Genomic DNA, 27,671 nt, shown 5'->3' on the forward strand with positions numbered 1-27,671 from the left:
CTCCTTGCTGCGTCCCCGTTACCGCGGGCTCACGGTCACACGTGGGTGCGCTGAAAGCTGCGGGAGCGCAGCGCCCCCTATCGGCCCGGAGGCCCAGCGGGGCGGGCACCACGTGACGTGCTCCCGAAGGGGGGCGTGGCTTCGCGGCGTGCGGGCGCGGATTGGCGGCGGGCGCGCGGGACGGTTGAGCCATGGCGGCGGGTAGCGGCGGAGGGACGGGGCTGGGGGGAACCGGGGGGCATTGAGACAACCGGGGGGCATTGAGACACCCTGGGGACGGGGGATGGGGACACCGGGACAGGGTTGGGGTTGGGGGAAAGGAGCGCTGGGATAGGGCTGGGGGGACGTGGGGACATAAATACGCGGTGGGATAGGGATTAGGAGGGGAATGGGGACACCGGGACGCAGTGGGATAAGGATGGATGGGAATGGGGACACAATGGGACAGGGTTGGGGTGGAATGGGGACACAATGGGACAGGGTTGGGGTGGAATGGGGACACAATGGGACAGGGTTGGGGTGGAATACGGATACAGAGACACGCTGGGATAGGGCTGGGGGCACTGGGAAACATCGAGATGAGCCTGGAGGGGTATGGGGACACCGGAACAGGGCTGGGGGGCAATGGGATACGCTGGGACAGACCTGGGATGGAGTGCTTGGGAGGCAGTGGGACACATCGGGACAGGGCTGGGGTTGGGATGGGGCTGGAGGCGTTGGGATGGGGCTGGGGAGCACCGGGAGGATGCTGGGGCAGTGGGGGTGTTGACGCAACGCTGGGGTTGGGGGGCGGGGGGGAGGTCACGCTGATGTCCTGGTGTCCTGTGCGTTGTGTCCTCCACGCGTCGCCTCCCTGCAGCGTGGCAGAGCCCCTACCTGAACGTCTTCAAGCATTTCCGTGTGGAGGAATGGAAGCGCTCCCACAAGGAGGGAGACGTCACCACCGTGATGGTAACGGAGGTACCAGGGATGGCTCTTACCCAGGGTGGGCAGCAGAACCCCATCACGCTGTGCTCCTGCAGGACAAGACGCTGAAGGGCACAGTGTATCGCATCCGGGGCTCCATCCCTGCCAGCAACTACCTGCAGCTGCCCCGCACTGGCTCCCAGTCTCTGGGGCTGTGTGGCCGTTATCTCTACCTGCTGTTCCGGCCCCTGCCCCGCAAGTACTTCGTGGTGCACCTGGATGTGGCTACTGAGGTGCGTGGGGATGTGGGGTGGGTGTCCTGGGGGGACCGGGTCCTGGGGGGAGCTGCAGAAGGGGTTTAAGGAGGTGACGGAGCCCTGCGTTCCTCTGGGGGCTGCTGGGGCTGCTATCCAGTGCCTAACAGGGGCTGCAGGGAAGCTGGGGGGATTGTGAGGTCCCTCCCAAACCTGCAGGGTGAATGATGTGCTCCCATCTGTCCCCAGGAGAACCAGGTGGTGCGCGTCTCCTTCTCCAATCTGTTCAAGGAGTTCAAATCCACGGCCACGTGGCTGCAGTTCCCCTTCATCTGTGGGGCAGCCAAGGGTTCGCTGCATGACAGCACAGCCAGGGCTTCCAGGCCAGGTAAGAGGTGGCCAAAGCGAATTATTAGAAAATCAATGGGGTTTGGAAGTGGAGCAATGTGGGGGAGGAGATTTGAGGGGGAGCCCAGCATCCCTCCTGCAGCTCACAGCAGTGGGTGAGGTGAGTTTTCTAATCTCACATCTGTGCTAGCTGGGAGCAGAGAGATCGAGCGTGGGGGAGATATTGAGCAGGCAGTAGTTTTCACTTGAGGTGTGGAGTTGTTTGGGGCTTTTTCTTTGTGCTGCAGAGGGACTCTGAGGAGCTGGGAGGTTGGGGCCCTAATGGGCTTTGTGCACCGAGCAGGTGGCATTTCCATTGCTGCAGCCAGACTAACACAGTGCAGCCCCAAAGCGGCTGTGTGTGCTGCAGAGCGGCGATGGGATGGTTTGCTTTGCTTTGCAAAGGCCGTGGCACAAAGTTTGCTGTACCTCTTAAGGTTCTTTGTCCGCAGACCTGGTGGGAGCAGCCCCTGCCAACGCACGCTGGACCTGCCTGGTGCTTGACCTGCACTATGTGCTCTCCCTGTACCTGAGCCGGCGGTACAGCCACCTGAAGAGCATCAAGCTCTGCTCCAACCTGCTGGTAAAAAACGTCTGCACGAGCGACTTGCTGTTTGAGCCAGGTGGGGAGCTGAGACCCTGTGAGATTTCAACCAAGCCCGGTTGTACCCCGGCGTTCTAAAAGCTGCTTTTAGAGCCCTAAGTGCAGCAGGGCCACTGCCTCTGGCTGAGCAGCTTGAATTCTTAGTCTGTGAGCATGGGAAGGTGTCTGTGGCAAACGCAGCAGTGGTAGGAAGCAGAGGGGGCAAAGTGGTTGGAGAGATGTGAGCAGGTTCTATGTGCAGTAGTCGATGCAGGCTCTTGACCTCCCTGGAGGAAAGTGTCATCTCATTTTCTAGCTGGAAAAGTAAATGAGTTAGGAAAAAAATAAATATCTTACCAAAGTTAGTAAAGGGCCTTACCAAACCTCAGGTCTCCCAGGGCTGTGCTCACAGACTCTGTTGTTGGATTTTTTTAATCTCTGAAATCCAGATATCTTCCAGCACTCTTTCTTCATCCACCTGCTCACTGTGGTAGTTATTCAGTTAAAACCTTCATTTCTGATTTGTTGTGCTGGAAACCTGCCCAAACTCACTGGCCTGTTGGTAGGACTTAGAGGTGCTGCATGCAGTGAAAGGCTTCTGAGGTTTGTTATGTAGTGAAGGCTGCTGTGAAATTACAACTACACTAAGGAAGGAAGTGAAGAAAATCGGTACAGCCCCAAGCAAAAGCACACAAAAATGCAAAAAATAGTAGAATGAAGTGAATCCTGGCCCTGGGGGTTTATAGCTTGATACCAGGGGTCTGTCCTCTTGGGTTGTCTTTGAAAGTTGGGAGTTTCAGGGTACAAAGGTTCATTTGTTGTTCGATATTACAGTGCTTCAGTTGTAGCCTTTGTGTTTTCGCTGCCCCTAAAGAGAGGAACTGTGTCCTGCTGGAGGCTGATTTCAGGCAGCTCCTTGCAGAGCCTTCTGTCACCTTCTGTCTCCTGTGCCACCAGGTGTGACGCTCTCTGAAGCCCGCCGTGCCAGCCCAGCCTGCCAGGGGGCCACTCCAATGCCACGGGACATGGCCTTCCCAGTGCCCAAGGGAGGAAAATGGCACGACCACTACGACTACATCAGGTACCGACAGCACACAGAGCTTCAGAGATCTGCTCCCGGGGACAGGTCTGCACGTGGTGTGGGCAGACAGGATGGGTAAAGCTGGCCAAGGAATGACAGATTTGCTCGGGGGGGGGCAAAAGGAAGGGTCTTATAGGAGGCAGTGAACTCAACCTGCTCCTGAGAGAGGCTTCCGTGCCAGGTATAGGCTGTTGTGAGATCCTGCATGCCCGTGTGGAGTCCTGGTTACATGATGCCTTCTGATTTTGCTCAGGTTCCCACCCGATGGCTCCAGTCTGCCATATGACTCCATCCAGAGGAGCTGCTCCAGTCCTGTGGCAGGTGGGATGGCTGGGGACAGCAGGTGGGACAGCAGAGAGGACACACTGGCCCCGTGCACATGCTTGAGTAGCACTTGTGGGGCTCAGTCAGAGCCCTTTGCTGGGAGAGCTGCCAAAAGCTGAGGCTGACGTGGGTCAGCTGAAGTACCTGCGTTTGCTGGGAAATTAGATTAATTCTAAAGTAGCTGAGTTGATGGGCTCCTTTTGTAGCTATTATTGAGAATTAAGAAAATAGCCCTCAGTGAGTCTCCTGGGGTCAGAGTCCTTTCCCTTCTCCCTCCCAGCTCAGGGCAGCAAATCCAAAGTGTGTTATGTCTGCTGTGTATCTGCTGCAGGACTTTCAGTGAGTGGGGGACCCAGATGGATTTTCTATTGCTGTTCACCCCCACGCCTTTCTAGACTCCATCAGCCGCCGAGTGGTGTGGCTCTTTGCTTCCAGGGGAGGTTCAGGTTGGATATTAGGAACAAGTTTTTCTTAGAAGGAGTGGTGATACAGTGGCACTGCTGCACCAGGAAGGTGGTGAGGTCACCATCCCTGGAGATGTTTCAGAACCACGGGGATGTGGCACTGAAGGATATGGCTCAGTGGGCATAGTGGGGTGGCTTGGGGTTCAGCTTTGTGATCAAAGAGGTCTTTTCCAACCTTAATGATTCTATGATCCTTCCCTGCAGTAGGTAGCTAACAGGGCAGAGCCCAGCCCTTTCCTCTGTCACCCAGGTGGCCACAACTCAGAGGAGCCCCTTGGCCAGCTGCCCCAGCCAGTTATGCTCACCAAAGCAGTTCGAGACCGGCTGTCCCTCATCCAGCAGATCACCAGTCCCAAGGCTGTAAGTGTGCCATGGATGGAGGGTGTGACTCCTTTCTGCTTTACAGGGAGTTTTTCCCACATCTTCTCTTTTAGTTTCTGTATTTAGAATGTAGAAGCTGCTGCTTGTCATTTGCAGCCAGGTCTGGGCACGGTCTGTTGATCCAAAGGCCACAATTAATAAGTCAGAGGTTCACTCTGGCGTGGCACAGAGCAGAGAGGAGAAAAATGCCAACGACTCCGTAATCTTTAGACATCCATCTCAGCTGGGCAGCAGATACTTTTGTCTTCCAATTAAAGATAGGAAATGAAGTCTGGAGGCTAAAGGGACTTGGTGGGGTGAAGAGCCACTCGGGAGTGACACCGGTGTCCCCCGCCTCTGCCCTTGCAGTGGGTGCTGGGAGATCTGAGCCGTGCCCAGGGCTGAGCTGTGCTGGGGGCTTTGCTCTTTCCCAGATGCCACACCGGTGCCCTGCAGCTGCAGGAAGCATCCCTGAGGTTCACCTGGCAGCCCCAGAGGCCCTGCGTGTTGGGGAGCAGGAGGCAGAGGATGGGATGCTGCGTGGCATGGGGGACTCCGTGCGGTCCCTGGCTGTCAGTGATGGTGGCATCCATGTGTATGCACACCAGAGGAGCGAGCGAGCTGCCCATGCCACCCATGCAGGCTCAGAGGAGGTGAGTGAGCAAACAGAAGACACGGCAGCCCCATTTCCCATTGGTTGTGGTTCTCCTTACTGTTCCCCCCACTTTTGGAGGCTTTGATGGTGGGACACTTTGGTCAAGAGGAGAGGAGCTCTGCTGCTTGGAACAGGAGCTTTTGCTTCCTGCATGCATCAGGCTCCCTGTGAGCCATGTGTTCAGCCAACAGCACCGGGTTTTGCCAGACACTGGTCTCCCCCCTGCACCTTGCTCCATCTGCCCAGACTGTGCTGAGCACATGGGGCCCTGGGTACTCTCCCCAGCCCTGCCTGTGTGCCCTGACACTGCTGTGGGGCTGACGTTGCTGGGCATGTCTCTGGGCTCCCTAGGGACACTCGTGGCTGATGGCTTTGAGCCCCGCAGAAACAGTGGAGAGAACACAAGCTACAGGCAGGAGTTTCAGTTAATGCTACAGAATGCTTTTGCTGGTGTTTTTTTTTGTGGGTTTTTTTTTTTTTTTTTGGTTGTCTATTCTTTTTCAACTCCTATCTACGTATCTTGAAAGGAGGATGCTGTGTTTGAATGCACTAAGGCACTTGTGTTGTTACCCATCTGCACAGGGCGTGCACAGGAGGGGCCCAGGAGCAGATGCACCAGCCAGTGGGAGAGCCTCTCGCTGCAGGGTAAGGCGGTGCCCCTCTGCCTTCCCAATCTGACTTCTCCTGGGATGAATAACAGTCGTCCCTTGGAGAGAAAGCAGAGCTGTCCCAGTGCCACACAGAGCCAAGAAATGGGGACGGAGGGGCTCAGCAGTCAGAGCACCATGGCAGAGCAGTGGGTGAGCTGCCATCATCCCCTGACCTTTTTTTCCAGAGCTTCTTGCCAGATCCGATCCTGAAGCTGAGGAAGGTGATTGGCTTTGGAGGCTGCAGCACCAAGTGGGTCAGTACCTGGGTGGCTGTGTGAGCTTATCTGTAACACCGTGCTGCTTTCTCAGAGGAGTAAAGAGCCGACAAGCACCACGCTTCTGGAACATTTGTGCTGGGGAAAATGACCCTGCGACAAATGGGCGTGAGGCTGTGTTTCTGCATGGCTATTCTGCTGTTACAGTGGCAGAAATCAGAAATGACGGGAGCCATTTAGATCTCCTGGCTTCTGCGTATTTAAGAGACCGCTGTCTCCAACCTGGGGTCGCTGTGACATCTCTCCTGCCCTCTCGTTTCTCTCCTGCAGGCGCTGTGGACTCAGAACAGCTCTGCAGTGGTGTACCCCTGCCACGCGGTGATAGTAACCCTGCAGATTCAGACTGGCCAGCAGAGGTTCTTCACTGGGCACACGGATAAGGTAGACGTGGTTTCCTTCCAAAGGAACGCAGCAGCTCCCAGCTGCTCCCATCCCAGCTCTCTGATGTCCCACAGGTGTCAGCGCTGGCGTTCAATGGGAGCAGCACCCTGCTGGCCTCGGCGCAGGAGGGTCCCCTGGGTGTGCTGCGCCTATGGGATTTCCCCAGAGGCAGCTGCCTGGCTGTGTTCCAAACCCACGTGCGGGCCGTGCTGTCTCTCAGGTACGTGCCAGCCCTGGAGGGGATGCATCCTCAGCCCCGGTGCAACCCAGAAAGCGTGTATTCCTCTCTGTGTTTTCTTTCCCAAATTTCAGCCCTAGCGCCGGGCAGCCTCGGTGTTTAGGACCTGTAATTGCAAATGGCAGGTGTTGCAGCATGGCAGCTTTTCCGTGCTATTGCTGTGTGATAAAGCAGGGGTGAATTACAGCTCTCCATTAGCCTGCATTTCTCAGCAGGCCTGCTGGCAGCTCTCCCAGCACAGCTGATCTGCTGGCAGCTCACCTCTCAGCACTCACCGTCTACCCGCATCCTGCACTTACCTGCTTTGATTCCCAGCTGAGATGCACTGGGGTGTGAGGTGCAGCCCCTCACCGGGTGTCCCTCCTGTTCTTGCAGCTTTTCCTACAGTGGAGCCGTGCTCTGTGGCGTTGGAAAGGATCGGCATGGCAAAACGGTGAGAAGTAGAACTTGTTTTTTTTGGTGTTTTCCCAGCTCTGCTGAGCAAGAGGTGTGAGAGGGCTGTTCCTTCAGATCCTACAGCTGCTGTGCAGGCAGAGCACTGCTGTGGGCTCGCTAGCTTCCAGCTGACAGCCAGGCCTGGAGGATTCTCCTTTTGTCCTCTGGGGATCGCTGCAAACTAATGCACACCATTGCCTGGCTGAGGGACACGAGCTTGTGCAGCACCTTGTGCTGGAATGCCTGCAAGCACGTAGTGGAGGAGTGGGAATTGAAATGAGAGATTGGGCACTGTCTGAAACCCAAAATACATCTTTTGTAGCGTGGAGGGCGAGCAAACAGATGCTGGGTTTAATCCTTCCGTTCTGGGCATTGCAGACATTGTGTGCTGGAAGGGTGTTGGGTGCTGAAGCTGCCACCCACTGATGTAGCTAGAGGATGACGCAGATCCCACGTGTAGTAGTCAAAAATAAAGCTGTTTTTTGGGGCTTTATCAGTGCAACTGTTTTCACCCAACAATCCCTTATTGGCAGCTCCCAGCAATTAGCTGTGCCACTGCTGACTGCCTGCAGGAAGAAAACAAACAGCCATAGGATTGCTCCAGCTTTATCCCAGCATAAAGCAGTGCTCCACTGCCGAGCTGGAGACCCACAGCTGGGGGGGGCTGCACGTGGGCTGCCCAGGAGCACTGCTGGGGTGATGCTGCAGGCTGTGCTGGGTCCAGCCTGGCTGTTTTCTGAGAGCAAAGCGTTTGGTCACCTGCCTGTCCTCACTGGTTGTCCCCTTGGCTGTGGGTGATCTCTGTCCATCCCCATGCTTGGAGACCTGCAGGAGCCACTCCGTGAGGTGGAGAGGCCCTGAGCATACCCTGAGACAGGCACTATCACTGCTTTGCCACTTGAATTGGCACCATAGGCAAGCAACACTGGAGCTGAGCAGCACGCTACAAGGAGGGCAGCAGACTTGCTATTTCCAGCTCTCGTGGAACATCTCAGCCATGCTGCAGCTTTTCCTACTCAGAAAGCAGAGTTTGTGTATTTTCTTTCCTGAATTTGAGCCCCAGTGCCAGGTACCCCCAGATTTAGGATCTGTAATTGCAGTTGCCAAGCAAACACACTGCAGTGAAGCTTTGCTGAGCTGCTTGGACTGACTGTCCTGAGCCCTCTGCAAAATCAGGAGGATTTTTCCCTCCTTCAGTTTTCTTACCAGCTCCAGAGCAGTCCCCGGGCTGCGCAGCTGTTCTGCTCTGCTGAAAAACCCTTCCTCTGCCAAGGTTTCCATATTTCAGCTGCTCTACTGTGCTGTCTCCCTTCAGATGGTGGTGGTGTGGAACACCGCCCAGGTGACCCGTGGTGGAGAGGTGTTGGTGCTGGCCAGGGCGCACACGGATGTGGACATCCAGACCTTGAAGATTGCTTTTTTTGATGACACCAGGTAGGATGCATAGAAAACGTGGGCAGAACCATTTTGGGGCGTGGCTGTGGAGCACTCGAGGAGCTGCAGCCGTTTAAAGGGAGCTTGTGAACCAGATGGAGGACGACTTTTTATGTGGTCTCGTAGTGATAGGATAAGAGGGGAGGGTTCTAAACTAAAAGCGAGGAGAATTGGGTTGGATATTAGGAGGAAACTCTTTACTCAGAGGGCAGTGAGATGCTGGCACTGCCACCCAGAGCTGTGGGTGCCCATCCCTGGAGGTGCCCACGCTCACGGGTGGGCAGCTGAGCTGATGGGGCACAGCCCATAGCGTGGAACCAGTTGGGCTGTGAGGTCCCTTCCAACCCAACCGTGCTGCGCTTCTACACAGAAGGGGTTGGGCTTGCAGGAGCAAGACTTGGTCCTCCATTCCTTACCCCATCTCTCTTGTGACAGGATGGTGTCGTGCGGCCGGGACAGCGTGAGGCTGTGGCGAGTGCGGAACGGAGCGCTGCGCTCCTGTCCTGTCAACCTGGGCGAGTACCACGCGCTGGAGTTCACCGACCTGGCCTTTGAGGAGGGGCACTCAGCTGCACGTGAGCCCGACGACCGCACGCTGTAAGATTGCGGCCTTCTCCTGTGCTTGGGTTTCCCTGGAGCTGTGGGAGCTTCTGCTCTCCTCAGCAGGCTGTGCTTCCTCGAAGGGCTTCGTGAATGCAAGCAGTGAGTCCTCGCACTTGGCACCCGGATGTGTTGCCGTGTGCAGTGACCTGAGCTCGTGGTTTGCTTTCTGTTGGCGGTGGCAGTGGCGCGATGCAAATCCTCTGAGATACAAACAGATCACTTTTTTGTTTCAATGCTTGATTTGAATCATCAGAGCAGACCTTTGCTGCTACCACACCGAGTTGCTACCACTACCGAGCAGACCAAGCTGTGCCCCTGCCCTCCCTGAGGGCTGTGTCCCAGGCTGAGGGTTCTCACAGAAGTGTGTGCTGAGCTTTCGGCTTGTTTTCTGATTGGTACTTTAAAGAGGCAGAAGATGATAAAATAGGAAGCTGTGACTGACAGATTGGATATCAGGTTGGATATTAGGAACGATTTCCCAGAAAGAATGGGGATGCAGTGGCACTACTGCCCATGGAAGTGGGGGAGTCACCGTCCCTGGAGGTGCTCCAGAACTGTGGGGATGTGGCACTGAGGGACGTGGGCAGTGGGGATGGATTAAACCTGCTGATCTTAGGGATGTTTTCCAACGTTAATCACAGAATCACAGAATGGCCAGGGTTGGAAAGGACCTCAAGGATCTCGAATCTCCAATCCCCCTGCTACATGCAGGGCCACCAACTTCCCCATTTAATACCAGCCCAGGCTGCCCAGCCAACCTGGCCTTGAACACCTCCAGGGATGGACGGGGCATCCACAGCCTCTCTGGGCAGCTGTTCCAGCACCTCACCACTCTCATAGCAAAGAACTTCCCTCTGACATCCAACCTCAATCTCCCCTCCCTCAACTTCAAGGGCAGTTATCTACCCTTTCCAAGAGTTGATTTCCCTCCTGTTTGTAGGCTCCCTTCAGCTATTGAACAGCTGCAATGAGGTCACCCCACAGCCTTCTTCTGTGGGATAGCACATGGAAAGGCCCTCAGATCGCCATAGCATGACATTACTTCCCACCTTAACAGGCTATTGTGTGCTTCCCCTCTAAACCTGCATTGTTACTGTAGGACTTGTGCACAGTAACGCCCCATAAACCTGGATTTTTACTATGGCACATCCACACGGTTCCTCTTAACCCTGAGGAACAGAGCACTTGTCTTTCTCCTTTCCAGCTTTGTCTGCAGCAGGAGTGGCCACGTCCTGGAGGTGGACTACAAGAACGTCTGTGTGCGGAGTGCGCGGCGGCTGCTGCCTGCACAGCTGCAGGATGGGGCAGGTAGGTGGGCAGGGGCATCATAGATCTGACCCCTGGTAGCATAAAGCAGCTGTCAGTCTGCTGCTAAAGCTTGTTTGGGGTTGATTAGGTTATTGCTAGCTAGCTGTTTTCCCTTTAAGCACTGCAAATAGTGCAGCAGAGCATCGTCCTAAGAAAGGATTTGAGCGTTTTCGATGCTGATTGCACTTTCAGAGAAACACTGCTTTTAGAAACATGAAACGGGGGTCTTAATTTGCTGATGAGAATCTTAATGTAGTGATGTGAAAAAGTGAAGCGGATCAATGGAAGGATGAATCTGGGGATTTTTTTCATTACTCGGCCTGTGTGAAGTGTTTGGGGAAATCTTTGATGCTGTATTCTAAATGATACAGCTTTCAGCTCATCCACTAATTTTAACAGCAGGAAGAATTCACTTTCAAGTGTCGCTGCTCTGTTATCTTAAAACTTGGTGCATGCTTTGCTTTGGCAAATGGAGCTAATTAACCTAGAGCGTGCCTCTTCGGGAAGCACAGAACTCTAGTTCCTGCTTTGTGGGTGAGAACACAGCCTAGAGATGAAGTGACGTCCCTAGGTGTCTCAGTGGCAGCAGTGTTGGCTGCCTTTGGTGCTATGACCATAGCTTGATACTGGCATCTAAACATCAGCTGCTTTCATCACCTCTACCTGTCAGACACTCAGAGAGGATTTGAGACACAGGGATGGAAGTTTTGTATCTCAGACACTTCACCTTGCCATCCAATCTTTTGCAAGCCAAAAGTATGGCAGGGTTTAAAAAGTGGCTTTTCTGTGCCTGGCAAGAGTAAAAAGAGCTGTGCTGATGGTAAGAAGTGCTGGAGGATGACAGGGGGTGACTGGGACCTTTCAGAGGTGCAGTGCTTCACAGTGGGATTTCTGGCAGCTCTTGGATGAGAGAACCCTCCGTTTGAGTTTTCGTATTTTCATATTCAACTAAGTGTTGTTACTGATTTTTTCCAGGCCCTGGGATTGCTATAAACAGTATCAGTATCTCCTCAACCCTTTGTGCCACGGGCTCAGCAGACGGCTACCTGCGGCTGTGGCCACTGGACTTCTCAGCTGTTGTCCTTGAAGCAGGTGAGCAGAGCAGGGAGCAGTCCTTCCCACCTCCACAGTGCATCAGCCTGCTGCTGGGAAGCAAAGCCTCCGCTCTGATGTCTCCTAAAGTAATTCTTGTGAACGAGGGCGTTCTTTCTGCCTGCCGTCACTGGGGGTGACTGTCTTGGAAGTGTTTTACTTAAGTGACTATTTAGTCCTGCTCATTCTTGTAACTCCTAGGGATGAGGCAGGAGGGCCAGGGGGAGAGCAGGCAGTGCATCTTGATTTCTGTGCCCTTGTACCCACAGCTCATCCGTGCATGAAAAATTAGGAGAGAAGTCAAGCTGTTCTTCACTCGTTTTGAAACAGTCACCATAACAGCAGAGCCCAGGGACTGCTAGAAAGGGCAGAGACTAATTTGTCACTGAGCTCAAACCTGCAAGCACTCAATCTTGAGATCACGTGGGAAATTTATTCCTACGTGCATTACTTTCCCAACTATGCATCTGGCTCTGCAGCTGTGCTCCAGGCGCCGTGCTTCTGCTGTGGGGCTGTGCTGACTGCTGCGTCCTCCCCCAGAGCACGAGGCGCCGGTGAGCTCTGTCTGCATCAGCCCTGACGGCCACAAAGTCCTGTGCACGACCACGGCCAGGAATCTGGGCTACCTGGACATCCAGTCCCGGGGCTACAGCACCCTGATGCGCTCCCACGAGGACTCCATCTTGGCCTTCTCCGTGGAGGGAATTTGGAAGCAGATGGCGACGGTGTCTCGAGATAACACCATCCGGGTGTGGGACCTCGTGTCCATGCAGCAGGTGGGGGAGATGAGAGTTGCTGGGGATTTTGTGTTTATTAATCATCTGCCCAGGTTCTGCTTAGCTGAGTTATCAGAGCTTTGTGGTGTAAGAGCTCTTAAATGTCCTCCGTGAAGCACAGGGCAAGAAATCCTTCTGAAGCCTGGAGTTCTCAGGCTCTTAGCTTAATGTGTAATTTGGTCTTAGCTTCTGAAGGTGTAATTAAACAAAATAGCCTAATTTGTTTTCTTTTCCTTCACCTTGTGAATCCTGCTTTTAACACAAATCACAGTTCCCAAGGGCTTTATCTAAAAGCCCAAAGACCCAGGACTTTGTTGGGCTTTGGATGCAAGCAGGAATGGTCAGAGTTCCATTCTGGGACCACTGTGGTGGAGCTCTGAGGCCATTCAGTATGGCTGCCAGGTGCAGCTTCCTCCAGTTTTGTGCCTGTGCTGTTTTCCCTGCAGCTGTACGACTTCACAGCTGCAGATGAGATGCCGTGTGCTGTGTCCTTCCACCCCACCCAGCGGATCCTCGCCTGTGGATTCGACAGCGGCGTGGTGCGGACCTTCAGCCTGACTGCCTCCGACCTCCTGGCAGAGCACAAGTAAGTGGTGAGAGCTGTGCTGGTGCAGGAAGGGCTCTAATGATGGGTGTTGTGGCAAGAGGTGCAGCTGCGGAGATGGGAAGGTTGCTTTTCTGGGGCTTGACGGTTCTCATGTGCCAGTTGATCAGATGTACGTAGCCTGGCATGGTGCAAGTCCAACCTGCAGCAGCACCGAGTGCTTTGTGTGCCCTCTGACAGCTGCTGGTGGTAGGAAATGGGTTCTCCTGGAGACTGGATGAACATGGAGCTCTTGCGTGCCTCAGTGTGAGGGGTGGGATGCTCCAAAGCGTGGGGAGCTGGGTCCCATCCAGCAGCAGCCCTGCAGTGCTGTAGGCATAGACATGCTGAGGTTCTCTGCTTGTCCCCAGTTATTCTCTCCCCTGGGTTCTTCACAGTGTTGCACTTGATGTTGCTGCACTTTTCTGTGGCTTTTTTGGTTCTTGGCTGTTTCACTTTTTCCTCCTTCTTCCAGGCAGCACCGCACTCGGATTGCTGGGCTCACCTTTTCTCCAGATGGCAACTTCATGTTCAGCTCCTGTTTGCAGGGAACTCTGGCTCTTTACAGCTGTGTGGCACAGAAAAGCCAGGTCCTGAGAGTCCTGGGTAAGTCCTTGGGGTTCTGGGTTGCCTTTTTCATTTTACCCCTGCTGTCTTTTTAGTAGCACAGGCATCAAACCAGGCTCAGCCCATTCAGAAAGCTGCATCATTTGTGTTTATTCCTCAAAATAAGCAGCAATGGGAAGCTTGGGCAGGGAAGGGAAGCTCCACTGTACAGTGTATTGTACAAAGAGCTCCTGCCCCTGTGGGTGTGAAGTTGAAGCATGCAGAGAAAGAATAGGGGCTGAGAGGTTAGGGAATTTGTCCAGCATCCCCAAAATTTGGTGTCAGTGCTGCAATGGGATGTTCAAGTTTTGGCCTGGAACCCACGCTCACTGCTTGGCCATGCTCCAGGGGCATAACAGTAGAATTCTGGTGGTGGAATGAATACAGGGAATTGCTCTGATTTTTGTCATTTTTTGACCTTTGGCTTTGTCTACCCATTGGCCTGAGGTTGGTGTGCTGGGGTTTGCTTTGCACAGGGTTCAGATGTCCGGGTTGCAGCTGCCAGCTCACATCTGTAGCAACTTGTCACAGCTTCTAGTAAGGTTTAAAAAAAAAAAAAAAAAGAAGCAAAACCAAAAAATCAATTTTATTCCTTGTTCTGCACTCTGAAAGCACCACGTGTTCAGTCAGGCTATGAGCCTCGTCTTTGAGATGGTTTGCTGTGTGGCGTGGATGTAGCAGATAAAATTCGTAGCTTCTTCCTCAACAGGGGTTGCTCCTTTCTCAGGCCAGAGCATTACCCCAGGGCTGACCCAGAGGCAGGAGCTGCAGGTAGCAGTTAGCAGCACCATCACAGCGTGCTGCAGAACGACGTTTGCTCCTCTCCTCACCCTCTCTCTTGCTGTGGCCCTCAGGTAACGTGGTGGCCCAGGATGCTGGCAGTGGTCCTGATGCTCTGGTGCTCAGTGGGGACAGCCGCCTCCTGGCCTTCGTGGGGCCCTCCAAGTACGTTGTGACCGTGATGGAGGCCTGCTCTCTGGATGAGGTACCAGCAGGCTCCCTGCAGTGCTGGGGAAGAAAATCCCCGTAGATTACGACCAGTGAGATAGGTCAAGAGTTGGGCAGAGCATTGGAGAGGGCCTCCCCAGCGCAGCAGGTGCTTACTCAGGTGCTTACAGCTTAGTTTTCCACTCTGTGAGCTGGAAACGGCCAAGTCAAGGCTGCTGCTGCTTCTCAGCTTCACTCGCCTCTAGAAAGATCATTTGAAGAGCAGTAGTGGGCAGTGGGGATGTTGCTTTTGCCCTGCAGCACCTTGTGGGATGGCCAGCTGGAGCACGAGAAGGGGTGTGGGGAACTCTGTAGCCTTGTGTTAGGAGTGCCACCAGAGCAGCCCCAGTGCCTGCCCAGCAGCTGTTCCCCCAGTGCTTGCTCCAGGGTATTTCTTCAGCAGCTTCTTGTTTCACAGCTGCTGAGGGTGGACATCAGCATCCTTGATTTGAACAGTACGGCCTTGGACTCTGCAGTGAGAGTCTGCTTTGCTCCTGTGTCACAAGGAGAGCTCCTGGTGTCCACTTCTTCCAACAAAATCCTTGTGCTTGATGCAAAAACAGGACGGCTGGTGCGAGAGGTAGGGCACTAAGAAATTCATATCTGAGGGATCACCTCGTGTGGGGTTTGGGCACAAATTCATATCTGAGGGATAACCTCGTGTGGGGTTTGGGCACTTCAGGAGGCTGCGTGAGAGAAGAGCTCATCCTGAGGGCTTCCAAGTAAAACATGAGTGGTTAGCACGTGGCTATCACAGTGTGGCCTTGGTTAGGTTGAGCTTGAGCTTGTCCTTCTTTTCTGTACTCCTCTCCTCTTGCTGAAGCATAAGGACATGAGCCTGTATTATTACACTGCAGTGGGCTGGTGATAGGGGGGTGAGTTAACTTATCTCACAGATGGGCTAGTGAAATACCCAAGTGATCCACTTGTACTTTGAAATCTGACTGCATCGTAGTGAATCTGTCCAGCCCACGGTGTGTTTAGTGATCTTCACACTCCTGGAGAAACAGAAGGACTGGGAAGCGAGTGCAGACCTTTCTCAGGGCATCTCTGCCTCCTGCTTTAAACTTCACCAGAGGCCAAGAGCATTCCCCTCATCTTCATCCAGCTGACCTGTTGTTTAATGTTGCCGAAGAAGTTGTAACTTGTTGATAGTGAGAGTTAATGCTGCTGGTGCTGTGGCTGTCCTCAGGTGTCCCCTGTGCACAAGTTGTCCTGTTCTTCCTTGGCACTGAGTAAGGATGCCAGGTACCTGCTCACTGCTGGCGACAAGGTTATCAAAGTGTGGGACTACCAGATGCGCTTCAACATCAACTTCCAGGTACTGCAATTGGGGAGGGAAGGAGGCTGCTGTTCCCCGATCCATCAGATAAAGCATTTCTGAATCCCTGGAGAAGAAAGTAGCAGATGTGTGGCTTGGGCCAGCGTGTTTGTGCTGACCCCTGGCTTTGAGCACTGCGTGCTGCTGCTCTCTGTGTGTGATGATCCTCTGCTGAGGAGCGCGGGCAGAAGCATCCTTCCCTGAGGATGGATGGAGGGAGGATGGACAGATGGATGGATGCTTGCAGGGAGCCACAGTGTGGCAGCCACAGTCTCCTCTTTGACAGAGTGACGATGGAATTCATGACACTGTGTCTCCCAGGTGTACATTGGCCACTCGGAGCCTGTGTGCCAGGTGGCCTTCACCCCAGACCAGCGGCACGTCATCAGCATTGGAGATGCCATCTTCCTCTGGGATTTCCTAGCTGTACCTGCACAGGGGTCTCCCCCAGCCCTGTAAGTGCCATGTTAGCTCTGTGCTTCCCCTTCCTCCAGCTCCTCTCTGTGTAACACAGCTCTTGTTGCCTTCGCAGGACTCATTCCTCTGAGTCCCCTCTGCTGCCGGCGGCAGGTAAGTTTGCTTGCTGCCCTGAGTTGCTCTGGTCAGCAGCTATCCCACAGCTGCTTTTCCTGGCAGTGGGTAGGGGTTGGGGAAATGGGTTTTGGTTCTTTCCCTCAGTAGGATAGTCAAGTAGTAGGGGGTAACTGGCTAATTAGTCCCATTGGCAGTCTCCAGTTAACTAGCGCCTCTCAGTAAGAGTCTGCCAAGGAGGGGGATGTTCTGAGCAGTGTGGATCTGGGTTTCTTGATAGGTAGCTCAGCCTTTGCCTTTTGTCTTTCCCTGGCCTACTGCCTCTATCTTTTCTGTCTTCTTGCTCCCTGGCCTCGCTGTCCCCACTCTGTGTGTCGCCCTTGAATGATGGAGCAGGAGCTTGGAGCCATCATCATTGGTTGCCCCGGGAAGAGAATAGGGTTTAAGGGATGATGGGAGTTACACAAAGCGTTTTATTTTCACAGAACAGAGCTCTGAGAAGCTAAAGGATGTGTCTGATGTACCTCGGCAGACAATTCCTCTTCCACTGTTGTCCTCACCACCGTGTCTGGATGTCAGCCCTGTCCACACAGCGGGATGTCAAAGTAAGAGGAATTGCTTGCAGGAAAGGGGCAAGTTGATCTCATTTTGGGAAAAGCTCCTTGCCTAGTTCTCCAGCATCCTCAGAGCTGTCCCTGCTCCTCATCCCCTACCTGCAGACTGACAGAGCAGTCTGCACTTTCCTTCTAACATGGACAAAACTAGCCAGAGGTGTGGGAGTTCAGTGCTGCTGTAACTCCAAATGCTGAGCTGCTGGCACAGCTCCTGTGAAGGCAGTGATAAACAGCCTGTTGGACATACCCAGCAGGAAACGTCTGCTTTGCCCTCCACTCTAACAGATGGGTTGTGACACTGAGCAGAACCACTACCAGAAATCAGTGGGTCGGCCAAGCGTGAAGCAGTCCTGGAAGACGCAGTCGGTTCTGTCCTGCTATTCTTTCTCTTCAGGTATTTTCTCGGAGTCAGACAGAGAGGAGGAGGCCTGTCTGCCTGGCAGAGTAGTGGAGAATGGAGGCAAAGACACCTCAGCCTTCGTGGCAGAGCCGGCCAGGAGCGAGGATCTTATGGTTGTGAGACCCAAAGTGAGGCCGGAGAGCTGCAGGCCTCCTGCACCATCAGCACGTGGTAACTTGGGACCATCTCCACCTATCCCAGATCTTGGCTCCTCGGGGCACAGTGGCATGTATCCTGCATGGCAGCTTGGTCTGTCCCCAAAAAAGCAAAGAAAGATCACTGTAAATGCAGTGCAGACAGTCCCAGAGCAGCACTCCAGAAAGAAAGGGCAGCAGTGTGCTCCTCGGGTACCTTCCTCGTCTCAGGTGTGATGGGGAAGTCAGTGATGGGGAGGGATTCTCATGCTGGCTCCCAGGTCTGCTTGTTTGCCTGGCTCTTTCCCTGCTGCTGCTTCTAGGCGTGCCAGAAGCCCCTCTTCAGCTTGGAGCCCCTATCATCTCTAAGTGGCACGTCCTATTAAAGCCAGCTGAAATTAAAGCTCCCAGTACCTCTATTAGTAGAGGCACAGCCTCAATGCTCCAGCCGTGTATGGCGAGCTGCCAGAAGCACACAGCTGCCAGCGCTCAGCCCTAGGCAGGATTTGCTGGAAAGCTTCAACATAAAACTGTGCCTCTGCTGCTCTGGTTAAAGACCTCTTTCTGGCTGCGTGCAGTGATGTGTGCAACATGGATGTCTTTAGGCTGCTTGGAGCGTGGCTGAGAGGGGTGATGGAAGGGATGGGTGTTCTTCCTTTGCTCCTGGAAAGCTGGTGCTTTTCCTACAGCCCCTCACACTGTCATACAGAAGCATGTGTGGCTCTGCAGTTGAGTTTTTCCTCTCCCATGTGTTAGTGTGTATGCACACACACGTTATCAGAACTGACAGGCCACAGCATAGCTGCTGTTCCCAAACCATTCCCATGGGCAGCAGCATCACAAAGGCACTGTTTTCTTTGTATGGCAGAACCAAGAAGGGAGACCAGAAGTCCCAAGTCGCAGTGCTGCGTCCGCCCAGATTCGTACCGGCATTTCACTCCTCACTTTAAGGCCTCTGTGCTCCCCCAGGTGAGAACTGTGCTGGTCGCTTGGCCGGGGGAGGATGAGGCATTTGGGGGCTGGGCAGTGTGGCTTTTTAGAGTTGTTACTGATTTTTGTTCTTTGGTGAAATGCACCCCGGGTCTGGTGTCCAAACAGAAACCCTTAACGTTAGTCCACCTCTCTCCTCTGCATGCAGCTCTTCCCAGACTAGTAAAAAGTGAGTTGTGCTCAGTTCGTTTTCTGTTCAGCAAATCTGCATAAATTTTGATTCAAAGGCAATGGAAATGGCATGTGCTATTGAAAGTGAAAGACAAGCGAGCAGTGGCGTGATTCATCACACACATATTTGCAAGCAGATGCATTGGCAAAGCAGGCTGGGGAAGGCAATCCATCGGGTGTAGTGAAGGTAGTTAAGGCACAGCTCTTGCTCTGTTAATAAACAGAGCGAAAATGAAGCAGAAACTTAACTCAACCTTTCCCTAAGCTCTGCTGTTCACAGTGGGTGGGAGAACAGTTACGTTCATCTCGCATCCTTAGTTTCCCTCCTCTGCCCCCCACCTGGAAGTGCTTTTTCCCTCACTGTGTTCCTATTCAAAGTACATCACCAACTCAGCAAAACCCACCGAACTCCTGCCCAGCAGGATTAGCAGCTGCTCATCAGATGGGGAACTGCTGCCAGCCTGTTTTGTGCCCTGTCTGAAAGCATCTGTTTCTGGCTGTGTCGGTGCAGTTTCTCTTTTATATGTATGTGTGCACTTTCTTATTGATCCATTGATGTGCTGAATGTGAGTTGTGTGAGCACTGGCATGAATTTGTGTGCTGCGTGTGAGTTTGATGCGTGTGCTTGCACGCATGCTTTCCTTATGTGTGTCCTGAACGTACCTGATCAAGCCATCCTCTCAGAGCTTACTTTAAGCCTGTGTCTATTTTTCTTGCAGAGTTTCTTATCTCCTCCAGCTGGCAATGAAGTCCTGAAGCTGAAAGCAGTAATTGGCTACAATGGAAATGGCAGAGGGAACATGGTGTGGGACCCAGACACAGGTACGCTGGGGAGGGTGCACAGGGTGGGAGCTGTGTGAGCTGTCAGTGTGCACACGCTGAGCTGAGGTCTGATTATTCCAACTCTTGGGTCGGGATCTTTAGCACGGTGGTTCTTCGTGCTGACAAAGCCCAGTAACACTTTTTTGTTGCTGGTGAATGTTAGCGGATAGGAACAGCTTCAGGCTCCAATAGTCAGATGGATAGAGGAGGGTGGGAGCTGCCAGAGAGTCCATCCCAACTCCTTTCTCCAAGCTGGAGCAATGCCCAGCATCTTTGCTTTACTTAGGTTATGGGAAGTGAGATTTGCCTTGCTCCACACTCAGCCCATAGGAAGGATGCTGGAGGGGCTGTGTAGAAGAGTCAGCTTTTACAAATTACTTAAAAAAATAATTTCCCTGGTCTGTGATGTGAGTTGTAGTGGGTGCTGTATGTGAAGCCTTTACAGGAAAACATCCCATCTGCTCATTCTCTGCTAGGCTTCTTCGCCTACACCTGCGGCTGCATCATCGTGGTTGAAGACCTGCACTCAGGGTCACAGAATCACTGGCTTGGTCATGTAGAGGAGATCTCTACACTTGCTGTCAGCCACGATGCCCAGGTAGGAGAGGCTTCTGCTTGCCCAGGGTTGTTTGGTCTGCATCACTTCAGGCTAGAGGAATATCACTGACTAAAATCCCATTTGTCTCATCTTCCTTCTGCATGGAGATCTGGGGTTATGGGAATAAAACCAATGGGTTTTGAGCCTAGCTATTCTTTGTGCTGGCTTGGTGTGACAGCAAAGGCTGTTCCCTCCCTCTGACTGATGCCACTGTTCCCTCCTCCTGTCAGGTGATGGTTTTCTTGCAGAACTTCCCACATGCCAGCTGCGTGACTTTAGTGTGGGTCTAACAGTTGCCAACACTAACTAATGAAATGTTCTCTAATTACTTACCAAGGTCTCTATGACAACATATCATTCTGTTAGGCTCTGGCTTCTGCCTCAGGAAAGAGAGATGGAGACTCCCATTGTCAGATCTGCATCTGGAACACCCAGGATGGGATTTGTACAGCAAGTCTCTTCCATCACAAGACACAAGTCCAAGCCATGGCTTACTCTCGGGATGACAGGTTCCTTGCTACCATTGGTGAGTGCCCTGTAACTGCTGGGTGTGAGTGCAGGAGTCATGGAATGGGCATCTGAGGGGAGGAAGATGCTGTCAGTGGATGAAAGCTGTGAGATGCAAACCAAGCTCACGGGTCTGACCAGCAGCTGCTGCTTGGTGGCCTTGGCACTGGAACTTCATTTCAGTGTGAAATTATCAGGGAGCCTAATAAACAGCACAATGGATCATGCAGTTTGCAATCTCAGGTCCTCCTGGGAGTGACCATGAGCCCGGGGGTGCTCTGCAAGTGAGCAGCTGTCAGTGCTTTGGGGGGGAAAATGTGCCCTGTGTTTACCAGGCACAGGTGCTGGGCTTGCCCTCATTGCCCTGCAGGCTCATTTTTCTTGAAGTTACAGCTTTTCTGTGGCTGACTAGTCCTTGTTAAGGCCATGTAAATAGTTTGCAGTTACTATATATAGTATCCAAAGGGAAATGCCTTCTCCTGGCCTTCTTATTGTTGCTTAGCTGGAACTGCACAGAAGTATCCAGGCTTCACACTGTGAGCCTCCTGCCAGGCGGCGATGCCAGCACAAGATGGACACTCAAGCTGTCTGTTTTGTTTAGGCAGGGGACATTTAAAGGACAGATACACAATTAGTAAGTTCTAGTTTTGCAAGAGAGAGGACCTGTGGAGCAGGCAACACGTTCACTTTGAGCTGGTGAGTCTGCCCTTGAAAAAAAGCAAGCCTTGCTCAAGAGAAAGGGAGCTTTGTGCTCTCTGCAGAGCAGCGTGGGAGAGGAGCCCTCCTTCTCCAGCTTTTCTCTCTCTCCTTTTCTGGGCTGTGGAGAAGGAAAAAGCTGAAAGTCTGCCTTGATTTGTGGAGCCTGGGGAAGGCTGATGAAGTACCTCCTGTGCAGGCTGAGAGCTGGGGATGCTTACCATGCCATGGCTGCTGCCTCCTGCTGCCTGCCAGACGTGGTGGCTTCCATCAAGATCAGTTCCCATCTCTGCGTCGCTCTCAGCATAGCACCCTCTGTTTCTCAGTTCAAAACTGTTAGCCCTGAGCTCATAGTGTCGCTGGAGGGCTTGTGTTGGGCGTGTGCTGAGGTGTGCCAGAGCTATTAAGGATGCAGAAATAGCAGAAAGCCTGCTCTATGTGCTGCAATCCCTACCAGGCCAGCATTGGCTGAGTCAGACATCGGCTGCAGACTGTGCTGTAGGTCCAGATGTGCTACAACCTCCAATACAAAATGTTGGGCCAGCTCTACTCATCCTCAGCTCGGATGCCAACCTATTACATCACAGAGCCTTCGCTGCCACAGAAGCACTTCTTGGCTTTTGCTGAGTATGCATGCAAAGCGATGTGCCTCTGCCTGAGACAACAACTGCGTGACATGAGATTGTGATGTGTGTGTTGGCTGATGGCCATCACTCAGGTTGCAGAACTAGAGTAATTGAATCATTTGAGTTGGAAAGGACCTTTTAAAGGTCATTTAGTCCAACTCCTCTGTTGTAGGGATGCCTACAGCTCCATCAGGTTGGTTCCCTCCTTCTACTGTCTTTCATGTTCTACCTAGGGGACTACAATGATCAAACCGTTGCTCTGTGGAGTACCTACACTTATGAACTCCTATCATCGACTCGTATCTCCGAGCCAGTCCACGACATGGCTTTTAGTCCTTTTTCTCACAGAGAAATGGCCTGCGTGGGGAAGGGAGCACTTACGTTTTGGCTGCTGGAGCAGCACGGGGCTGACATCAATCTCAAGGTAAAATCTCGGTTTTATCATCTATTGAAATTTGTGTTCTGTATTTCTGACGTCTTTTCCAAGCGCTGGTGAGAGAGATGGAGGCTCTGCCCCCACAGTTCTGCAAGAGCTGATGATCTCTCTTAGTGAGAGTGTGATGTTGGCCGTGAGTTGTATTTGATGCACAAGCTGAATGCGTCGAAGGTGGGAGGAGGTGGTTTGCGTCCCTTTTAGCTAAGCAACACGTTCCCTTTGACCTTTCTGCTTCGTGTGTCCTGGCAGGTTCATAGGGCCCCTGCACCTGAAGTGTTAGGGCCGGTGGAGCTGACATCCCTCTGCTATGGGGCTGACACACTTCTTTACAGTGGGACCAACTCAGGCCAGGTCTGCGTGTGGGACACGGAGACTAACAGCTGCTTCATGATGTGGGAGGCCGATGAAGGCGAGATCGGTGGGTGCAAATGTGGTGCTAAGGGATGTGATGTAGTGGGGAGGTATTGGTGGTAGGTGGACAGTTGGACAGGGTGATCTTGGAGGTCTTTTCCAACCCTGGTGATTCTATGATTCTAAATACCACCAGTGTTAGGCTGTAAAAAATCTGATGGAAGCTTGCAATGGGCAGCACCGAGCTTGCCTGCCTCTCATTTCAGCTGTGCTTGGAAAAATTGATTTTCTCTGTTGGGTGGCAGTTGATCTGTGAGCCAGGTGTCCTTGTCAAAGCTGAGTGGGTTGGGGAGCTACTTCTGGGCTGTGAGAACAGCGGGTGTCCTGCCCAGTGAGTCGGTGGCTGAGAGCAGTGGGGTTTATCCATGGGTGGGTGTCCACAGGTGCCTCCATTTGCCTCCCAGGTGTGCTGGTGTGCTGGTGCAACAGGCTGGTGAGCGGCAGCAACACGAAGCGCATCCGCCTGTGGGCAGTGGGGGCCATGCAGGAGCTGAGGCTGAAGGGGCCCAAGGCCAGGTAGGTCAGCTCCAGCATCTGCTCTGCTTGCATCCACCTCGTGCTGTGCTCCTGAGGTGCTCTTCCTCTCACCTGGCAGCTCCAGGGGCTGTCTGAAAGGTCGCTTCTCAAAGGTGTGTGAGCTCTGCCATGCTGCTGCTCTTCATCCTTACCTTCTTTCCATCCCTTCACTGCTGACTCTTCCTGCATGGAGCTTTTTATTGGATTTCTGCTAACAGCTCAATCTTCTTGGTATTGGAAATGGGTGGAGTTTAAGTCAGTGGCTTGTAGAAACTCCTTTAAAAGAATTAATGAAAATGCTACCTTTGTTTCTTCTGTATGGTATTGCATCCCCTGTTTTGCTTCTCTCCTATCAGCGATGGTCTCTCTGCAACACCAGTCACTGTTCAGCATTCAGGTGCTCCACAGTGAACAACTGCTTTCTAAATACTGTGCATACTAGAAAATTGCATCTAAAGGAGGCGGTGTCTTCCAATAGCTGAGTGTTCCCTCTTGGATCTTCCCTTCCTCCAGACCTAGATCAGTCCTGCTAGAACATGAGATCACCCTGGATGGGACGATAGTCAGCATGGCCTTCGATGACTCTTTAGAAATGGGAATTGTGGGCACCACAGCAGGAACACTGTGGTACATCAACTGGAAGGAGAGCACAAGCATCCGGCTCATCAGCGGCCACAAAAGCAAGGTTTGAGGGACAGGGATGGTGTACTTTGCTACGTGGAGCAGCGGGTGTTCTGCATGATGCTTGTGCCCAAGGGGTTGTGCTCCAGGCATTCGCATGCTCAGCTGCTTCAGCCTTAGGTGTTTATCAGCCTCAGCCTGTGAGTAGCTGTGGTTCTTTCTGCTGGAGTGGAAAATGCAGCTGGTTGAGTCACTGAGGTTTAATTGTGGAGTGCTGCAATGTGTGGAAGCAGTCTGTTAGCTGAATATCCGTAATGGAGAATTTTCTTTGCCTAAAACATGAAGATCTAAACTAGATTTCAAGTGGTGGCAGATCTTTTACTTAGATTTATGTTGTGTGTCTGGTTTAGCTTTGTGGTTAGGTTTAATGATTTCCATTGCAAGCCTAGCTGTCAGTCCCAAATTTCTTCTAAGCACAAAAATTAAGCAACTCTCTTTCCTTTACATATGGGGCTTCATGTTTGGAGGAGTCCTGGGGAATGGGAGGGGCAGAGGGGCTGATGTGCTGCAGGCTGTGTTATTGGTAGGGCTCCTGTTCCCCTTCTCCCTCCTTGCTGCAGGTGACCGAGGCGTCCTTCAGTCCTGATGAGACTCTCTGTGCTACTTGTGGGGAAGATGGCAGCGTGAGGGTTTGGTCCCTAGGCAGAATGGAGCTGGTGGTACAGTTTCAAGTGCTGAACCAGGTAATCCTTTGTGGCACTTGAGTCTTTTTGTCTGGGTAGAGGGTGCAATCTAACTGCTTTGGACTGCAAGGACTGCTGTGTCCCCCCAGACCAACCTGAAGCTGAGGAAATACTTGCAGGTGGAGCCTTTAGTGCATTTGCTGTGCACAGTCCTGCTGTCTGCACTGTCATCATCTCTCTTCCCTGATTCCTTCGCAGAGTTGCCAGTGCCTGGCCTGGAAGCCTCACCCCAACGTTGCATGGGAAGCTGAGAGTCAGCATGTGGTGGCAGGATACAGTGATGGCACCATCCGTGTCTTCAGTATTTCCAGGACAGAGATGGAGCTGAAAATGCACCCCCATGCCACTGCACTGACAGCAATTGCCTACTCCACAGATGGTGAGATTGCTTGTTGTAACAGTGGGGGTGTTGCCTGGGGAGCACAGCTCGGTTTTATCAGGGTTATCCAAGCACGGGTCTTGCCTCCAAAAACTTGCACAAAAAGCTGGGCCCAGGGAGAGAGCTCATACCAATGGACTTTGGCAGACCTGTCAGTAGAGCACGTGGTAAATGGGTTTTGGCAGATATATTGGCAGTGATATAAGCAAGTAGTTTGGATGCAGCAAATATTCCTTTTTGTCTTCCTGTTTACAAGCTGCATTAGCTCTTGTTTGGATGTGATTTAGCGTGCGTCCCTGAAACATCTTATCTTACCCAGCTCTTAATTCAGATGTTCCCAACCTTTCAGGTGTTGTGGGACGCTGCTGTCTCATGATATCAGTCTCTTCTATAAGAACCATCCCATTCTCTTCTCTCCTTTGACCACAGGAGAAATGATCTTATCGGGGGGCAAGGATGGAATCGTGGCTGTCAGCAGCCCTCGCACCGGAATGACCATCCGCATCCTTGCTGACCACAAAGGCTCTGCTATCACTGTCCTCCAGTGCATCAGGAAGCAGGTAAGACCTGCCTCTGTGTCCCAGCACTGTGTGGGAGTGAGGTCCCTGTGCTGTGGGAGGGAGCAGGAGCCTGGCTGGGTCAGTTGTCCCACTCTGCTTTTTAGGCCCAGCACCTCCAGTAACTTCCGTTGGCTTTTTTTCTTTTTTTTAGGGATAGCTTCAGTGGAGGAAAGCCACATGCATTGCAGGTTGCCTGAGAGGGTGGGCAACCTTTGGTAGTTGTTGCAGACACTCTGTGCATGGATGGCCTGCACTAGGGCCTTCCAAGAGCAGCATCCCTTCAAGGCAGCCTGGGTTGGCCCATGCCCCCAGTAACAGCCTTGATGTGATTTCCCCACTTTACTCCTTAGCAGCCTGGCTTTGTGTGTGTATCTGGCTCTTTGCAGGGTTTCTCTGTGAAGCCAGAAGGCTTGTTAGTCCAACAGTGGGGTGTTTTTAACATCTTTTCTACTTCTCTTCATGGAGGGTCTCTTTGTCCTCTTTGTGACTTCCTGAGATGGCAATAACTTTGCCTAAGCTCTCTGACTTTAAAATCTGCAGAAGGCTGCAAAGCTGTTTTTCCTGGTGAATGTAGAGTTAGGAGGACTTCCCCTGCTTTAGGTGAAGAACACGTACTGCATCTGCAGTCTCCTAGGAGATGCTCAGATGAGGTGTCCGAGGGAAGAGATCTGTATTGTTCTGGCCAGGCATTCACTCCTCTTCTGCCGGGGCTTTCAGCCCAGAGCTTGTGCTGGCTCTGCAATCACTGCTTCCTTGTCCTATTTTATTGTGATAAATGACTTTAAGCACTGCTCAGATGAGAGAATCCAGGAGATTAATCCTGGCATTAATCCCTTGTATTCCCATGAAGTCGTGCCCTCTGCTAGTTCTTGCTAACAGCTTTCTTTAAAGCTTCTGCACTGCAAGAGCCATAACGTTGCTTTTGTCTTCTGTAGTACCATGACTTTGGGGTGGAAGGAGGTGAGCTGTGGCTGGCTGCCAGCTCAGACCGGCGGGTCAGTGTTTGGGCCTCCGACTGGCTGAAGGATAAGTGTGAGCTCCTCGACTGGCTTAGCTTCCCTGCTCCTGCCGGCCCCGAGGTGAGTGTTCTGCTCCCCCACTCATGTCCTGTCTTGGCACCATGCAGCCCCAGTCCCTTCAGCACGCTATCCCTGTCTGTAAATGGGATGCTGAAGCATCCTAACCCCATCCAAACTCACGTGAAAGTATCTCGTCAGCTCAGTCCAATGTGTTTACATGTGTTGTTTCAGTCACCCAGGAGGGGAGGGATGCCTCGAGGCTTTGAGAAGGATGGGTACAAACAGTGAGTCTGCTTAGGAAAGTGATTTTCATGGGTTCTGCTGCTCGTGGGATATCTTACTCATGCACCTTCGAGGTGTTGACAGGCAGTGTGAGTTGTGCATGGCGCTGCTTAACCACTGGGAAGCACTGACTTTGTGAGCATGAAGAGAAAAAACTGCATTCACAGAGCTGATACTCCTGTGCTGTGTGAAACTGAGCACAGCCAGGAGCCAGCACAGGCAGTGTGCAGATGAGAGACCTAATGATGAGCATCCTGCTGATTGACACTCCCAACGAGCATGAATATCCTGAACCAGGAGCCCAGTGACTGTTAATAGAGCCAAATACTCCTGCTCCAGCCCTGAGTCTGTGCTACTTTGCAGAACGCTTTGGCTGCAGACCAAAGTCAGGGATTTGAGCAGAATGATGTTGCTAGAAAAGGGAGAGGTTCTGTATGGGACAGGATGTGGAGTTGGCCCCTTGTGTACCTGACAATGGCATGCAAGAGGAAGGCAGGCTTTTCTGACCCTCACCTGCTGCCCCCAGGCACCATGCAGGCTGTTACAGGTCTCCCCATGGTGAATTTGGGAAGGACTGATCTTGCATCCCATACGAATGATGTATCTTTTGGGCTCTATTTGCTTGTGTTGAAACTAATCCATTAATCCAGCCCAACCTTCAAGCCCATGTAGGAATAATGCCATGGTGGAAATTCTGCTTGTTGGACTCTTGTGTGTCCTGCTTCCACGACAGTAAACAACGAGCTTCAGGTTTCCATGGCAGTGCGTGTTTGCTCCTTGTTTCTTTGCAGTGAGCACGGCTGAGATGGCAATGCAAGAGGGAGAAAACAGCCTCTATCATATGAATTTTCTGGTGCTTGTACACCTACAGCCCAATGGCTGGTACTGCTCTGTGCTCTCTTTTGCTCCCTA

At 52.6% G+C, this 27,671-nt stretch overlaps 1 protein-coding gene across 4 annotated transcripts in view; it reads left to right on the plus strand.

Moving 5' to 3' along the window:
* The first annotated feature begins 31 nt into the window (after positions 1 to 31).
* Positions 32 to 27,671, plus strand: part of WDR90 (WD repeat domain 90) — a 29,932-nt gene continuing 2,292 nt past the window's right edge. For 2 of the 4 annotated variants that reach the window (XM_085237629.1, XM_085237632.1), the window contains exons 1-40: positions 32 to 201; positions 860 to 951; positions 1,023 to 1,199; positions 1,410 to 1,548; positions 1,985 to 2,170; positions 3,088 to 3,211; positions 3,465 to 3,532; positions 4,250 to 4,359; positions 4,794 to 5,012; positions 5,597 to 5,659; positions 5,850 to 5,918; positions 6,210 to 6,320; positions 6,395 to 6,540; positions 6,934 to 6,991; positions 8,309 to 8,427; positions 8,863 to 9,024; positions 10,235 to 10,338; positions 11,314 to 11,430; positions 11,971 to 12,206; positions 12,653 to 12,792; positions 13,265 to 13,395; positions 14,250 to 14,380; positions 14,801 to 14,962; positions 15,575 to 15,703; positions 16,025 to 16,158; positions 16,236 to 16,273; positions 16,720 to 16,839; positions 17,243 to 17,419; positions 18,251 to 18,351; positions 19,263 to 19,365; positions 19,842 to 19,963; positions 20,330 to 20,489; positions 22,026 to 22,216; positions 22,478 to 22,646; positions 23,044 to 23,155; positions 23,669 to 23,840; positions 24,397 to 24,519; positions 24,718 to 24,898; positions 25,328 to 25,458; positions 26,394 to 26,537. In XM_085237629.1, the coding sequence (XP_085093755.1) occupies positions 192 to 201; positions 860 to 951; positions 1,023 to 1,199; positions 1,410 to 1,548; positions 1,985 to 2,170; positions 3,088 to 3,211; positions 3,465 to 3,532; positions 4,250 to 4,359; positions 4,794 to 5,012; positions 5,597 to 5,659; positions 5,850 to 5,918; positions 6,210 to 6,320; positions 6,395 to 6,540; positions 6,934 to 6,991; positions 8,309 to 8,427; positions 8,863 to 9,024; positions 10,235 to 10,338; positions 11,314 to 11,430; positions 11,971 to 12,206; positions 12,653 to 12,792; positions 13,265 to 13,395; positions 14,250 to 14,380; positions 14,801 to 14,962; positions 15,575 to 15,703; positions 16,025 to 16,158; positions 16,236 to 16,273; positions 16,720 to 16,839; positions 17,243 to 17,419; positions 18,251 to 18,351; positions 19,263 to 19,365; positions 19,842 to 19,963; positions 20,330 to 20,489; positions 22,026 to 22,216; positions 22,478 to 22,646; positions 23,044 to 23,155; positions 23,669 to 23,840; positions 24,397 to 24,519; positions 24,718 to 24,898; positions 25,328 to 25,458; positions 26,394 to 26,537 (5,181 nt within the window). In that variant the 5' untranslated portion in view covers positions 32 to 191. Of the gene's footprint in view, positions 202 to 859; positions 952 to 1,022; positions 1,200 to 1,409; positions 1,549 to 1,984; positions 2,171 to 3,087; positions 3,212 to 3,464; positions 3,533 to 4,249; positions 4,360 to 4,793; positions 5,013 to 5,596; positions 5,660 to 5,849; positions 5,919 to 6,209; positions 6,321 to 6,394; positions 6,541 to 6,933; positions 6,992 to 8,308; positions 8,428 to 8,862; positions 9,025 to 10,234; positions 10,339 to 11,313; positions 11,431 to 11,970; positions 12,207 to 12,652; positions 12,793 to 13,264; positions 13,396 to 14,249; positions 14,381 to 14,800; positions 14,963 to 15,574; positions 15,704 to 16,024; positions 16,159 to 16,235; positions 16,274 to 16,719; positions 16,840 to 17,242; positions 17,420 to 18,250; positions 18,352 to 19,262; positions 19,366 to 19,841; positions 19,964 to 20,329; positions 20,490 to 22,025; positions 22,217 to 22,477; positions 22,647 to 23,043; positions 23,156 to 23,668; positions 23,841 to 24,396; positions 24,520 to 24,717; positions 24,899 to 25,327; positions 25,459 to 26,393; positions 26,538 to 27,550; positions 27,652 to 27,671 lie in introns of those variants that run through there. The other 2 variants (XM_085237633.1, XM_085237630.1) reach the window with 2 other exon arrangements.

This window comes from Meleagris gallopavo, chromosome 16 (genome assembly GCF_905368555.1).
Source record: "Meleagris gallopavo chromosome 16, MGAL_WU_HG_1.1, whole genome shotgun sequence".
Taxonomy (NCBI): domain Eukaryota; kingdom Metazoa; phylum Chordata; class Aves; order Galliformes; family Phasianidae; genus Meleagris; species Meleagris gallopavo.